The sequence below is a fragment of the Symphalangus syndactylus genome, chromosome 1 (assembly GCF_028878055.3).
Source record: "Symphalangus syndactylus isolate Jambi chromosome 1, NHGRI_mSymSyn1-v2.1_pri, whole genome shotgun sequence".
NCBI classification, from domain to species: domain Eukaryota; kingdom Metazoa; phylum Chordata; class Mammalia; order Primates; family Hylobatidae; genus Symphalangus; species Symphalangus syndactylus.
Window position 1 is genome coordinate 72,188,976 of NC_072423.2, and position 14,340 is coordinate 72,203,315.

Below are 14,340 nucleotides of genomic sequence, written 5' to 3' on the forward strand. Positions count from 1 at the left end.
CACAAAGCCAGCAAATGCCTGTAAAAATATCCGGCAACTGTCACATAGTTTATATTCATAACAAAGGCCCAGGAAACTAGCTTTCCTTTGTGCTTTTGTCTTTTGTTGTGCAGGGAGGTTTTCTTTCCCTTATCATCTTCCTATTTCCCTCTTTGTTCCTTAGAATAATTTGTATTAATTTTAAAATATGATGTTTACTGAACACAACAGTATCAAATAACCTCCTCTGCTTCCCATAGGCTTTTGAAGTTTCCAAATGCCACTATTTGAAAAAGTGGTGAAGATATGCTCTAATTAGCACCAAAGTATCCTTTTAATTTGATTACTCAATCTGAAAATAAGTGGCTTTTTCAATATTTAAGAACTACATGCTTAAATAAAATTATAATTTAAAATGTGAATTTATATATATAATTTAATATATTTAACATATAATTTAAATTTATAATTTTAAAATGTGAGTGCTTTTTTACTATCTGTGCTTTTCTTAGTATAAAAATACTATGAACTATGATTTACAATAACATAACAATTACAAACCCACCCTTCATATATCTATAATTAGCCAATCCTGAGATTTAGGGAGTACACACAGTATCCGGGGACTAAAAAAGGGTGTTTTTCTCTACTTCTTTTTTATCAAACCCTGATTTTTATTCTCCTTCAGCACATTCTATTTTTACAGCAATTTCATGTTTTAATAGCTCCTTTTCTTGATACAAATCTATGAAACATATTTAACGATTGTATAACACTGCTTTCAAGATCACAGAAGTGATGTCTGGAGAAATTCAGTGAGTGGCCTGCACAGTGACACCGTCTGCCGGTAGCAGAGCCGACTTCTGGGGTTGCGACTTATTCTCCTCTACTGAAGGTTCACTAGATTTCTGGGGATACAGATGGCATAAGAAGTGTGATCTATCCAGATCCTCAGAACACCCCTTCAACTAGTACAAAATGTTACCCTCATTTTCATTACACTTAAATATATCTAGGCTGGGTACATTCAAAGCCTACTTAGAGTATCTGCTGGTTTCAAAACACCGAAACCAAGATTAAAGGATTAACTCACTGTAAGGGAAAACATTTTTTAAAGACACTTTTAATTTTAGTAGCCTTGAAATATAAAGTTTTTAACTCTTCCCAACTTTTTCCCATCTAATTGAAGTATTTAATTATATTTTTAAAGGAAGAAAACCAAGATATGCCCATAAGAAACTGACGAATTAGGTGAGAAAAGTCATAAGAAGTTAAGAGTTTCCATAACTTCTTAAAGGATTAAAATAAAACAATATGTAGTGAATTTTAAGAAATTTAAGCATGGGAGAAATTTGATTTATGCTGAGAAAGAAAATACTTACAGGACTTCTGTTTCTGAATAATTTCTTTGGAGCATTTTGCAATTTGCAGGCCTTCAAGTAATCCATCCAAACAAATTTATCTTTTCTATAACCTAAAAAAAGCACAGATTACTCAAAATACCCAAAAGATGTAATCACATGCATATTAAATATATTAGATTGGTGCAAAAGTCATTGCGGTTTTTGCCATTACTTTTAATGGAAAAAAAAACACAATTACTTTTGCACCAACCTCATATTATTATTATTAGTGTCCTGCCATAAATTCAATGTCCTTAGCACCCACAAAAGATTTTAATTAAAATCTCCAAATTGTTTCACCTTTTTAAAATGTATTATGTTCAAAACTGATGATGGTGCTTCCCCATTACGCGCATCATTCCCGATACAATTTCATATGCTCTGATACAGAGTCAGTACTCTGGTGGCTTGATGGGAGTCTCATCGCCCATTAAGGCTTTCCTGAATGGGCAAAGGGATGAGACCAGAGTTCCCGTACCTGTCCCCATTCCTGAGGAAGCGACGTCACAGTGACCATCAGAGGTCCTGAGGGTGCAGCCATCCAGGCTGCCAGGCACAGAAACGCCTTCTCAATCCAAAGCCCACTCGACAGCTCCAGCTTTCTGCGCCACATCTTTACTAGTCTCCCATTAAAAACTGCTCCATCCTCCCATTCGCATGCCTTAGCGTGGCTCTCACACAGTGCTGGCCAAACAGTACAGGCCCAAAACATGGTTCTGAGCACCAGCCTTGAAACAAGAGTCAAACTCCCTGCACAGCCTTCCAGGCCTGGGAACACCACCCTCTTCGTCCCCGACCTTCCCACCTGGGCGCTTCTCTGCTGTCTCCCTGAGATGACTCATCCTCGCAAAGCACACTCCTACCCCGGGCGCCTGCTCCTGTTATTCTCTTGGATGGCTTACCCAGACACCACACTGCTTCCTCACTCATTTCACCGACGTCTCTTTGGAACATTATGCCCACAGAGAGGCCTTTCTCCCCCATGCTGTCTGAAAGAGTGTCCCTGCAACCACCGCCATTATCCTTCTCCTCTGAAATGAAGCCCCGTAGAGATAGAGACATTGCTTTACTTGCTGTTGGCCCTCAGTGCCTCACGTGGTAAGGACTCCATAAATACCTACTGAATGAACGAGCCTGTAGCCTGTCACCAGCTTCCTCGAAACCAGCAACCTCAAGGGACTCTGCCATCAGCCTCAGGGGAGGATCCCAAGGGACACCCTGAGTGGATAACTAGGAATAAAGGACTGTATACTGACTCCAGAAGTTGCCACAGTCATTGAACAGTCTGACATCCAAGCCAGAGACAGTGTACAGAAGTTTGCTGTGCAAAGATATGAGCCCATCAGCATCATCCTTGACCACATCCCCACCAAACTTGCACACAGCAAATTGAAAAGGTTTTGGTCACATCTGCCTGGCCCAGATTCCTCTAGCACATAACAAAACAATGATATTTTTCATTCCCATCAAAAGAAAATAGTGATTTTTTTCATGGTTGTTTGTTTTCCATGATTCCTAAGTCTGAAACAAATTATTTGCAGTGAATCAAGTTTCCTCACCTTGCAGTATCGTTGATTAGATATTTCATTTCAACCATGATTTAAATATTAGTCTGCACTCCTTATAAGGTTTAATAAACTTTATCTAAAATGAAATAAAATGCTTTCATATTTTATTTCTGCCCTCTGTACATTATCAGAATATTTGACCTAAATAGTCATTTATGCTTTTCTTTAAAGATATTTACTTCTAAAAATGGTACCATTATAGTCTTACTACTCTTTATGGAACACAATTTCATTTTGGAAATCAATCCACACCAGGATCTCTTGTTAGAATTTCATAAAATATTGTTAAAATATAAGTGAAATACCAATTGATTCACTTTCCAGTTGGTAAATGTATCCTGGCTTACCCTTAGGGATGTGCAATTCATGTTTGGTCTTTTCACACCACCCTATTGGATGAATGTCAGGGGAACCAGCATTGGTCCAAAAATCATAGCAACTTAAATAACCATCAAAATGAAGTCTTAGACGGTAACCACAAACCTGCAAGATAGAAAGTTTACCATCATTCGTTAAGTGTCATATATTTGGAGTAGACACAAAATTCACAAAATATTCATATATTTTGTCCATACTATCAACATATAAGAGCCAACCCTTCTATCCAAATGTTTCCATTAAAGAACAAATTTATGGATGACCTCTGATTAAGACAAAATGGTAATGAAATTAGACCCTGTCTTACAGGTATATAGTGCATTCTGCAAAAGCAGTGACCCTTGTACCCAATCTAGGACTCTGAGGGTCAGTTTATGTATTCATTAATTAACTGGTTTATTTATTAATTCAATACCTGTCAAATATTCCCTTCAGCAACCCTATCTTCTGCCCTCTGGCCTGGATTCATATTCCAACACAGTGTAAGCTAAAGTACAAAGCAAAACTAAAATAGGCATGGCTTTGTTTCAACTCTAACATATGTATCCAGCACACTCAATAAAGAGAATAATAAAATGGTCTGAGAAATACATCCTCTAGACATGTGGTACAAATTTAATAGCTATAATCAATCAGTAAAGTAAATAAATGTGACTTATGTTCAATGCTATCAGAAATATAAAGATCTTTTATTGATTTAATAATATGTTTAGTAAGTATTACATTTTATAAGCCATTCATCAAGAGCTCTCCACTCTAAATGATTTTCATAAAGTGAATGTATTTATATAAATATATAATTCATATGCATTAATATTATTCATACACATTTCTCATTAGTTCAGCTAAAATGTGAATAAGTATGTCTCTGTTAATAGGTTAAAAAAAAACACTGGGATTCACAGATTGTTATGAACCTCAAGTGAAAATTATTTACCAATTAAGTCAAGAATAAATGCTAGTTGATGAAGGACTTATTAGAAAATTCATCTTCAAAGAAGGAAAAAAATTCACTAAGAAACATAGTTTCACCCATCACTGACTAAAATAAATCCATAATGCACTGGAACTTGTACATAATAAATATCAAACAAATTTGTTATTTTCTAGAAAATTATCTTTCTGTCACTAGGCAATTAGCCCAAGACAGTAACACCACCTCTTACCTCCGCTACAGAAAGCACACAGAATACCGATGGATGTCGGGGATCAATGCCTTCTAATCTCATTCCAATCTGAAAACCATTTTCATGCTCTGGAAAGGACTGATCCTACAAAATTTCATGACATAACATCAGCCACTGAGATTTCGTCACAGTTTTATATTAAAATATTTGGTGTTACTTCTAGGTGAAGTCTAAAACAACTGAACTGTAGAAACAGAGAGTAGAATGGTGTCTACCAGAGGCTGGAAGTTGAGGGAATGGGGAGATGCTGGTCAAAGGGTACAAAGTGGCAGTTAGAAAGGAGGAATAAATGGTAAGTATTTAAGGTGATGGATGTGTGAGTATGCTTGATTCAATCATTCCACCCTGTGTACATACAGCATAACATCACTGTCTACCTCAGGATTATATATGATTATAATTTGTCAAAAACATAAATCAAATAAGATTTTTTTTTTGAGATGGACTCTTGCTGGAGTGTATTGGCATGATCTTGGCTCACTGCAACCTCCACCTCCCGGGTTCAAGTGATTCTCCTGCCTCAGCCTCCCTAACAGCTGGGATTACATACTGTGCCCGGCTAATTTTGGCAGTTTTAGTAGAGACGGGATTTCACCATCTTGGCTAGGCTGGTCTTGAACTCCTGACCTCGTGATCTACCCACGTTGGCCTCCCAAAGTGCTAGGATTACAGGCCACCATGCCCAGCCCAAATAAGAATTTTTTGAAAGAATTAACTGTATAGTTTAGAAGCTCAGTGATGTGGCTAAAAATGGAAGACTGTTCTTATATGTAGTTAGTGCTCAAGGATGGTTTCATTATGTTAATATGCTTTGAAATAGTACCTCCATGAAGTTGTGTGTCCTATGAACTTCCCATTTATTCCTTTTGCCCATTTTTCCTTCCTGTACCCTGGATAACATCACTTTATGTAATGGATTACCTACTCTCAGTCTGTGACTTGGCTCTTACTGTGTTTACAGTGACTTTGTTGCAGATAAACTTATAATTTTAATGTAGTAAAATATATCAGTTATTTTCTATACATTCTACATACCCAGCCTATGAAATCCTTCTTAACTCTGAAGCTACATAGGTATTTTCCTTTTTTTTTTTTTTTTTCTGAGACAAGGTCTCACTCTGTCACCCAGACTGGAGTGCAGTGACATGATCTAAGCTCACTGCAACCTCCGCCTCCCAGGTTCAAGCAATTCTCCTGCCTCAGCCTCCCAAGTAGCTGGGATTACAAGTGCGCACCACTACGGCCTGGCTAATTTTTGTATTTTTAGTAGTGACGGGGTTTCACCATGTTGGCCAGGCTGGTCTTGAACTCCTGACCTCAAATGATCCACCCTCCTGAGCCTCCCAAAGTGCTAGGATTATAGGTGTGAGCCACTGCACCTGTCCCTAGTATTTTTTAAGAACTGTTGAAGTTTCTTTCTTCATATTTAAATTTGTAGTACAACTGAAATTGAGTTTTCTATGGTTTCAGGTAGAGGCCTACTTTTTTCACATGGAAAACAAATCATTCAAGAAAAGCGTTTTGAATAGTCCATACTTGAATTGATCGGCAAAGTCAGCTCTGTCATATCTGGTTTCTACATACTTGTAGGTCTTATTTCTGACCCCTCTCTTATGTTTCATTGACTTATTTGCCTATATCACACAGTTTTATTTGCTTATAATGAGTCTTTCTATTTAGAAAGCAATCATTTCCATATTAAGTTTTTTAAATTCAGAAACTTGTTTTCTCTCCCAGTTGATCTAATCATTTCTATCTGTCAAAAATGTTTTAGAATTTTCACATAAAACTGCCAAAATACTTTGTTATACTTATTTCTAGATACTTTTGAATGTTTATTGCTATTTTTACTGTAACATTTTCACAGCAGACTCCATAATTTGCTCCAATTCATCATTATTTTCTTTTTTTATTATTATTATTATACTTCAGGTTTTAGGGTACATGTGCACAATGTGCAGGTTTGTTACATGTTGGTTTGCTGCCGTGTTGGTTTGCTGCACCCGTTAACTCATCATTTAGCATTAGGTGTATCTCCTAATGCTGTCCCTTCCCCCCTCCCCCCACCCCACAACAGTCCCCAGAGTGTGATGTTCCCCTTCCTGTGTCCATGAGTTCTCATTGTTCAATTCCCACCTATGAGTGAGAACATGCGGTGTTTGGTTTTTTGTCCTTGCGATAGTTTACTGAGAATGATGTTTTCCAGTTTCATCCATGTCCCTACAAAGGACACGAACTCATCATTTTTTATGGCTGCATAGTATTCCATAGTGTATATGTGCCACATTTTCTTAATCCAGTCTATTGTTGTTGGACATTTGGGTTGGTTCCAACTCGTTGCTATTGTGAATAGTGCCGCAATAAACATACGTGTGCATGTGTCTTTACAGCAGCATGATTTATAGTCCTTTGGGTATATACCCAGTAACGGGATGGCTGGGTCAAATGGTATTTCTAGTTCTAGATCCCTGAGGAATCGCCACACTGACTTCCACCATGGTTGAACTAGTTTACAGTCCCACCAACAGCGTCAAAGTGTTCCTATTTCTCCACATCCTCTCCAGCACCTGTTGTTTCCTGACTTTTTAATGATGGCCATTCTAACTGGTGTGAGATGGTATCTCATTGTGGTTTTGATTTGCGTTTCTCTGATGGCCAGTGATGATGAGCATTTTTTCATGTGTTTTTTGGCTGCATAAATGTCTTCTTTTGAGAAGTGTCTGTTCATGTCCTTTGCCCACTTTTTGATGGGATTGTTTGTTTTTTTCTTGTAAATTTGTTTGAGTTCACTGTAGATTCTGGATATTAGCCCTTTGTCAGATGAGTAGGTTGCAGAAATTTTCTCCCATTCTGTAGGTTGCCTGTTCACTCTGATGGTAGTTTCTTTTGCTGTGCAGAAGCTCTTTAGTTTAATTAGATCCCATTTGTCACTTTTGGCTTTTGTTGCCATTGCTTTTGGTGTTTCAGACATGAAGTCCTTGCCCACGCCTATGTCCTGAATGGTATTGCCTAGGCTTTCTTCTAGGGTTTTTATGGTTTTAGGTCTAACATGTAAGTCTTTAATCCATCTTGAATTAATTTTTGTATAAGGTGTAAGGAAGGGATCCAGTTTCAGCTTTCTACATATGGCTAGCCAGTTTTCCCAGCGCCATTTACTAAATAGGGAATCCTTTCCCCATTTCTTGTTTTTGTCAGGTTTGTCAAAGATCAGATAGTTGTAGATATGCAGCATTATTTCTGAGGGCTCTGTTCTGTTCCATTGATCTATGTCTCTGTTGTGGTACCAGTACCATGCTGTTTTGGTTATGTAGCCTTGTAGTATAGTTTGAAGTCAGGTAGCGTGATGCCTCCAGCTTTGTTCTTTTGGCTTAGGATTGACTTGGCAATGCAGGCTCTTTTTTGGTTCCATATGAACTTTAAAGTAGTTTTTTCCAATTCTGTGAAGAAAGTCATTGGTAGCTTGATGGGGATGGCATTGAATCTATAAATTACCTTGGGCAGTATGGCCATTTTCACGGTACTGATTCTTCCAAACCATGAGCATGGAATGTTCTTCCATTTGTTTGTATCCTCTTTTATTTCATTGAGCAGTGGTTTGTAGTTCTCCTTGAAGAGGTCCTTCACATCCCGTGTAAGTTGGATTCCTAGGTATTTTATTCTCTTTGAAGCAATTGTGAATGGGAGTTGACTCATGATTTGGCTCTCTGTTTGTCTGTGATTGGTGTACAAGAATGCTTGTGATTTTTGTACATTGATTTTGTATCCTGAGACTTTGCTGAAGTTGTTTATCAGCTTAAGGAGATTTTGGGCTGAGACAAAGTTCTGGCCAGGGCAATCAGGCAGGAGTAGGAAATAAAGGGTATTCAATTAGGAAAAGAGGAAGTCAAATTGTCCCTGTTTGCAGGTGACATGATTGTATATCTAGAAAACCCCATTGTTTCATCATTATTTTCTTTAAGCATACAGTTTTGAACAGATTCAGCATTACTAGTCAGTTTATTGTTAACTGCAAATAATCATATACTAGTGGAAAATGATGACTAGAACCTAGATCTATTAGATCTAGAGCTGCATTTAATCACTAATTATATTATTATTTAATATTACTTAACATCTGAATGCCTATTTGGGGGTTAAAATTTATTCTTTTTAAAAATTATTCCAGGGGCCGGGCACAGTGGCTCACGCCGGTAATCCTAGTACTTTGGGAGGCCAAAGCAGGTGGATCACCTGAGGTCAGGAGTTTGAGACCAGCCTGGCCAACATGGCAATACCCCATCTCTACTAAAAATACAAGAATTAGCCAGGTGTGATGATGCGTGCCTGTAATCCCAGCTACTCTGGAGGTGAGGCAGGAGAATCACTTGAACCCAAGAGACGGAGGTTGCAGTGAGCCAAGACTGGGCCACTGTACTCCAGCCTGGACAACAGAGTGAGACTCCATCTAAAAAAAAAAAAAAAAAAAATTATTCCACTGAGAAATTTAAAAGTTGCAACAACAAGACAGTGTAGAGAGCACATGCACAGACAGCCTTTGCCTAGATTCACTCATTGTTACATTTCACCTGCTTTGCTTTACCGTTTGTACTTACTCTATCTCTCATATGTCTCTGTGAGCATATACATAGCTAGAGAAACATATGGACATAAATTTTTTTCTGAACATTTTGAAGGCCCTTTACCCCAAAATAATTTTCCCTAAGAGTAGTGTATTTTCCCTAAGAATAGAACATTCTCTTACAAAACCATAACTCAGTTATTAACTTCTGTAAATTTAACATTTATACAATACTTTTTCTAATCTTCCATTCATATTCCAATTTTGTCCATTTATCCAACAATATGCTTTCCAACATTCACCCCCACACACCGCCTGCAAAGCAGGAGCCAGTCTAGGGTCGGATGTTATGAGTTGACGAGGCTCTTCAGTCTTCCTTAATCAGAAACTTTTCCCACACCATGTCATTGTCTTGCATAGCACAGACATGTTTTTAAGAATGCAGACTTTCCCCTCCTCTGATTTTTTTTTTTTTTTTAGATGGAGTCTCGCTCTGTCACCCAGGCTGGAGCGCAATGGTGCCATCTCAGCTCACTGCAACCTCTAGCTCCCAGGTTCAGGCGATTCTCCTGCCTCAGCATCCCGAGTAGCTGGGATTACAGGCGTGTGCCACCATGCCCGGCTAATTTTTTTTTTTTTGTATTTTTTCAGTAGAGACAGGGTCTCACCATGTTGGCCAGGCTGGTCTAGAACTCCTGTCCTCAGGTGATCCACCCACCTTGGCCTCCCAAAGTTCTGGGATTACAGGCCCTTCCTCTGATTTTTTGACTAGAACATTCCTCATTTTGGGTCTGTCTGATGCTTCCTCAAGATTTGATTCAGGTGGTACATTTTTTTGCCAGAATACTTCATGGATGTGTTGTGTCCTTCTCAGGGTATCACATCCAGAGGCACATGATGCCTCTCTGTCCCTCACTGGTGATGGTAGTTTTGATCATTCAATCACAGTGTTGTCCCATTTCTTCAGTAGTTACATACAAAATGCACATATACATACATTCATACATAAACATGTACACATGTATACCACACAAACATACATATATATTTTATAAATCATAAGTTCAAACAGATATGTCTAAGTCTAATCCCTCCCCAAAAGGTTTGTTCTGCCCTCCTGCATCCACTTTGTGTTTCTCCTTGAACAAAGTTGACACATTTACTTATTTACCAAATCCTACAGGGTCTCTTACCACTTCAGAACTGTTTTACCCATACTGTCATAATAAGAAAACCTATTTTAAAAGTTCAAGATTTCTTTGCAATCTTCCCTCCCTCCTGTGTCATCCTAGATGGAGTATATAGTTAAAAACTGCGTTCATGAACTACTTGGGTTCCTATTTGTTCTCTCTTCAGTAAAGTTACAATATCCATTTGAAATACAACTGAGTTCAAATTTGTTCAATTTGCTTTCAGTTCTTAATGATTTTTTAAATATGTAGAATATTAACATGCTTCCAAAAGTTAAAATTAGCAAAAGTTACTCTCTTCCTCCCATATTCTATCCACCGCATTTCCTCACATCACCTTGCAGAGGTCACTAACTTCACTGTTTTCTGGTTTATGCTTCTGAAGCTTCTTTTTGTAAAGATAAGCAGTTATATGTAGGTTTTTCTTATTTCTCCTTCTTTCTCACACAAAAGGCAGTATACTACACATGCTCTTTTGCATGTGGCTTTTTGCATTACTAATGTCTCTTGGAAACCACTCCATGTCTGTTCCCAACTATTACGCACACTCTTTTTCACAGCTGCATTGTACTCCACTGTGTATAGGTACACAGCTCATTCAACCTTCTTCTATACTTGGATGCAAGCCTTTTTTATGTAAGCATGAAATAATTTTAAAACCTATGAATTGGCTTGTAAAATATCGTTAAATTTTTCTTGCATTCTGAGATCATTTTAGAAGCTTCTAAGGAAAAACTTAAAAGATGACAAACCCCAAAATGAAATGGCAAGAATGAATGATTTCTCAGGAATATTTTATTTCTACAAAAATAAATGTCATGTGTGTGTTTAACTCTCCCAGCCTTATTCTCACATCTACTATGTTTTCCAGCAGATTGTATTTAACAAGTTTTGTGTGACTACCTCCTGTTCACTGCTTTGAAATTTCTCAGTTAACTTCAAAAGTGCCATACACATATACAAATACACATGCACACAACGCTGACAAAATGCAAAGAAGAAGGTAGATCACAGGGAGAGAATATTACTAATGCTGAGAGGAAACTTAAGAAGCCATAGAAACTGAAAGAACATTGTTCATGTTTTAACAAAACTGAAACCCTACAAAATTAGGGGTGGGGAGGAAACAGTGTTATTTTGAGCAAACTATATCGTCTTATCACACGATTGATAAATTTGAGACATTGACAATACTTCCCAGCCAGAAGTGAAGATGATCAATGTTACTCTTGTCAGCCTTTCAAATTGGTTTCCCAATGGAACATTTGGGAGCTTTCTATAATGTCGCAAGTAACATTACATAGCTAAAACCGACTCAGCATTTCTTGGGGGGTTTCAAATAAAAAATAAAACGTTCATTTTAACAATCTGAAAGGCAACATTTAGTGAGAAATATCACTGCCTTTCATCAGTCTCTCTTCTCTGTTCAATGGTTTATTCATGACAGATTTAAAAAATTTTTTCCTTTTTAAAAATCTTATGTTTAATTAATATAATTGATACTGTGCTTATAAGATTATATTTTATGGTAAGAAAAGATAACTAGAATCACATACTTAAAGCAAACAATAGGCCCATTAAATTCAGTCATAAAAAATCATAAGGTTCAGAGACCTGGAAAAACTTACAGATCGACTCAAGCCCAGAAGGGTGAATAAACTTTCTCTAGGTCACACAACCAGTTTAGTAGCCGAGTACAGCTAAGGACCTGCGTCTTGTGAAAATCTGCCAGCTGTGTGTTCCACATAAAGGGACAGCAGTGGCAAGTAAACAGGCAAAACGAAACCTGGCTAGAGGCCATGGAAGGCCCCAAGGACGTTTCCAAAGAAGAGCCACTGCTCTTGAGTACAAAAGTTAAGGTGTTTCGCTTCATCATTTTCTTTTCCCAAACAGCCACTAAATAACATTTTCTCATATGAAATTGATTTATTTTGTCACTAATAAAGGAAAAGAAACATTATTCAAAGTTCCACACCTCTTGACAAAAGCAGGTACAAATTGTATACTATTATTTAAAATGCTTGTAAAATGAGCCATAACATGAGGGAAAAAAAAAAAAAAAAAACACCATCACCATGCCTAGAGAAACTGAAGACAAGCTACTGGTGAAATTCCGAAAAGCAATAATTATTATATGTGTGTGCCATCCACTCCACATTATGAGACAGAACAGATGATGCTTTGTCATGATTATTTTGTGAACCACAATAGAGTGGGGAAGGTCTGTGGCCATCAGTGCTAGCAAAGCATCAGCTAGGGGTGTATCACAGAAGAGTGCTCAAGTGATATAAATGCAAGATTCCAACTGAATGCCCCTCGATATTCTATTTTATTCAAAGGCACAGGTAGGCAGTCAACAATATTTTCCTTATTTTAATTCAGCATTGAGAAAGGTGGGGGAAATTGGGCCTGCAATCAAATCCTGGCCACCGAGGCACATGTTTTAATATGTTATACAAAGAACTGGGCAAGGACCTCAGGCCACTAATTTCTAAACCTTCACACAATGGCTCTCAAAGGGAAAGATGTTCACAGGAGGAATTTTATATGCAGATGACAAAAACAAAATTTCTTACTACACAAAGGCCTTTGCCATGAATTCAGCAGCCTGCTCAAATGGTTTATCTCAGCAACATCTTTCACATCTAAAATTGTTCCAATGTGTCCCTTGGGGGACAAAATGTCACTATTTTAAATTTGAAGGGTGAGATATGAGGAAGTCTTACATAGGCGAACTGTGATATAAACAGCTTGACCACAGAGAATTTCACTCTTTGACAAAATTTGATGACTTTCTTCACTCAATGGAAAAAAAAATCAATCACGTTATCAGTAATGTCAAAAATAATTCAAATGCTACAGAAGAGAACATGAAGAATGAAGAAGTATTTTCCAAGATGAATACAACCAAAGAGAAAGTTAGGAAGGCCCTTGCAGGCTTCGTTAAAGTAGGGAGAACCAACCTGCCAGGTTTTGAGTGTGAGAGTCTTGTCGACTCCGCATTTGTTGAAGCAAAAGGACTCTGAGTTTATGTTTGGTCTGAATAAACAGCATGATTGAGAACTGTATGAGAAACCACCAAACACTTGCTGTTGTAGCCAGAAACCTAGAATGGTTAGATACAATTTTCTCAGTAAGAGAAAGGAAGAATATAAGATTGAGAAGGAATAGTTACAGAGCCTCAGCCATCCTTTATCAAGTCATACATAAATGCCTTTTAACATTGTGCCAGATACTGTTTTAAGTACTTACAAATATTAACACATTAAATCATCATAAAAACCCTATGCAGTAAGTGTTATTATGCACATTTTACAGATGATATGCCCAAGGCCACAATGTAAGCGTATCTGGCTTTCCTGTTTGAGTGATTGGTCAGGATGCTAGAACATTACCAAAAGTCATAAGCATCACCATCCCCCTTGCTAATTAAAGACTTCATAATTTTTAACTTTTTATTTCATAATTATAAATACAATAAATGTTTCAAATATCTAAAATTGGTGGTCGAATATGTACCACCTATGGCCATTAAGTTATCCCCAGCTGCCAAAAGTGTGAATACAGTGTCATGGGGAGTCTATAAAAGGCACTCCTAAGTGTGGGGATTTAATATAAATAAAGGTGGCTCTGCAGACTGCAGAGCAAAGAAGATGGCATCAGAACACATGACTACCAATTTGGAAAGAACAATTAAGGTAGATTCCCACCACAATATCATACACAAAAAATACTTTTAGATGGAGAAGTAATAGACATGACCATGGAATACAATGCAGCTGTTTAAAAAAAGCAAAACAGGCCACGCACTGTGGCTCATGCCTGCAATCCCAGCACTTTGGGAGGCCGAGGTGGGTGGATCACCTGAGGTCAGGAGTTCAAGAAGAGCCTGGCCAACATGGCTAAACCCCATCTCTACTAAAAATACAAAAAATTAGCCGGGAATGGTGGTGGGCACCTGTAATCCCAGCTACTTGGGAGGCTGAGGCAGAAGAATTGCTTGAACCTGGGAGGCAGAGGTTGCAGTGAGCCAAGTTCGCACCACTGCACTCCAGCCTCGGTGACAGAGCAAGACTC

The 14,340-nt window shown here is 37.9% G+C and overlaps 1 protein-coding gene across 18 annotated transcripts in view; it reads right to left on the bottom strand.

Annotated features, from left to right (window-relative positions):
- L3MBTL4 (L3MBTL histone methyl-lysine binding protein 4) overlaps positions 1-14,340 on the bottom strand; it is a 474,605-nt gene that overhangs the window by 292,291 nt on the left and 167,974 nt on the right. For all 18 annotated transcript variants that reach the window (XM_063620329.1, XM_055237865.2, XM_055237861.2 and 15 more), the window contains 3 exons: positions 4,495-4,599; positions 3,298-3,433; positions 1,362-1,453 (listed from right to left, as the gene is read on the bottom strand). In XM_063620329.1, coding sequence (XP_063476399.1) covers positions 1,362-1,453; positions 3,298-3,433; positions 4,495-4,599 — 333 coding nt within the window. The remainder of the gene's footprint in view (positions 1-1,361; positions 1,454-3,297; positions 3,434-4,494; positions 4,600-14,340) is intronic.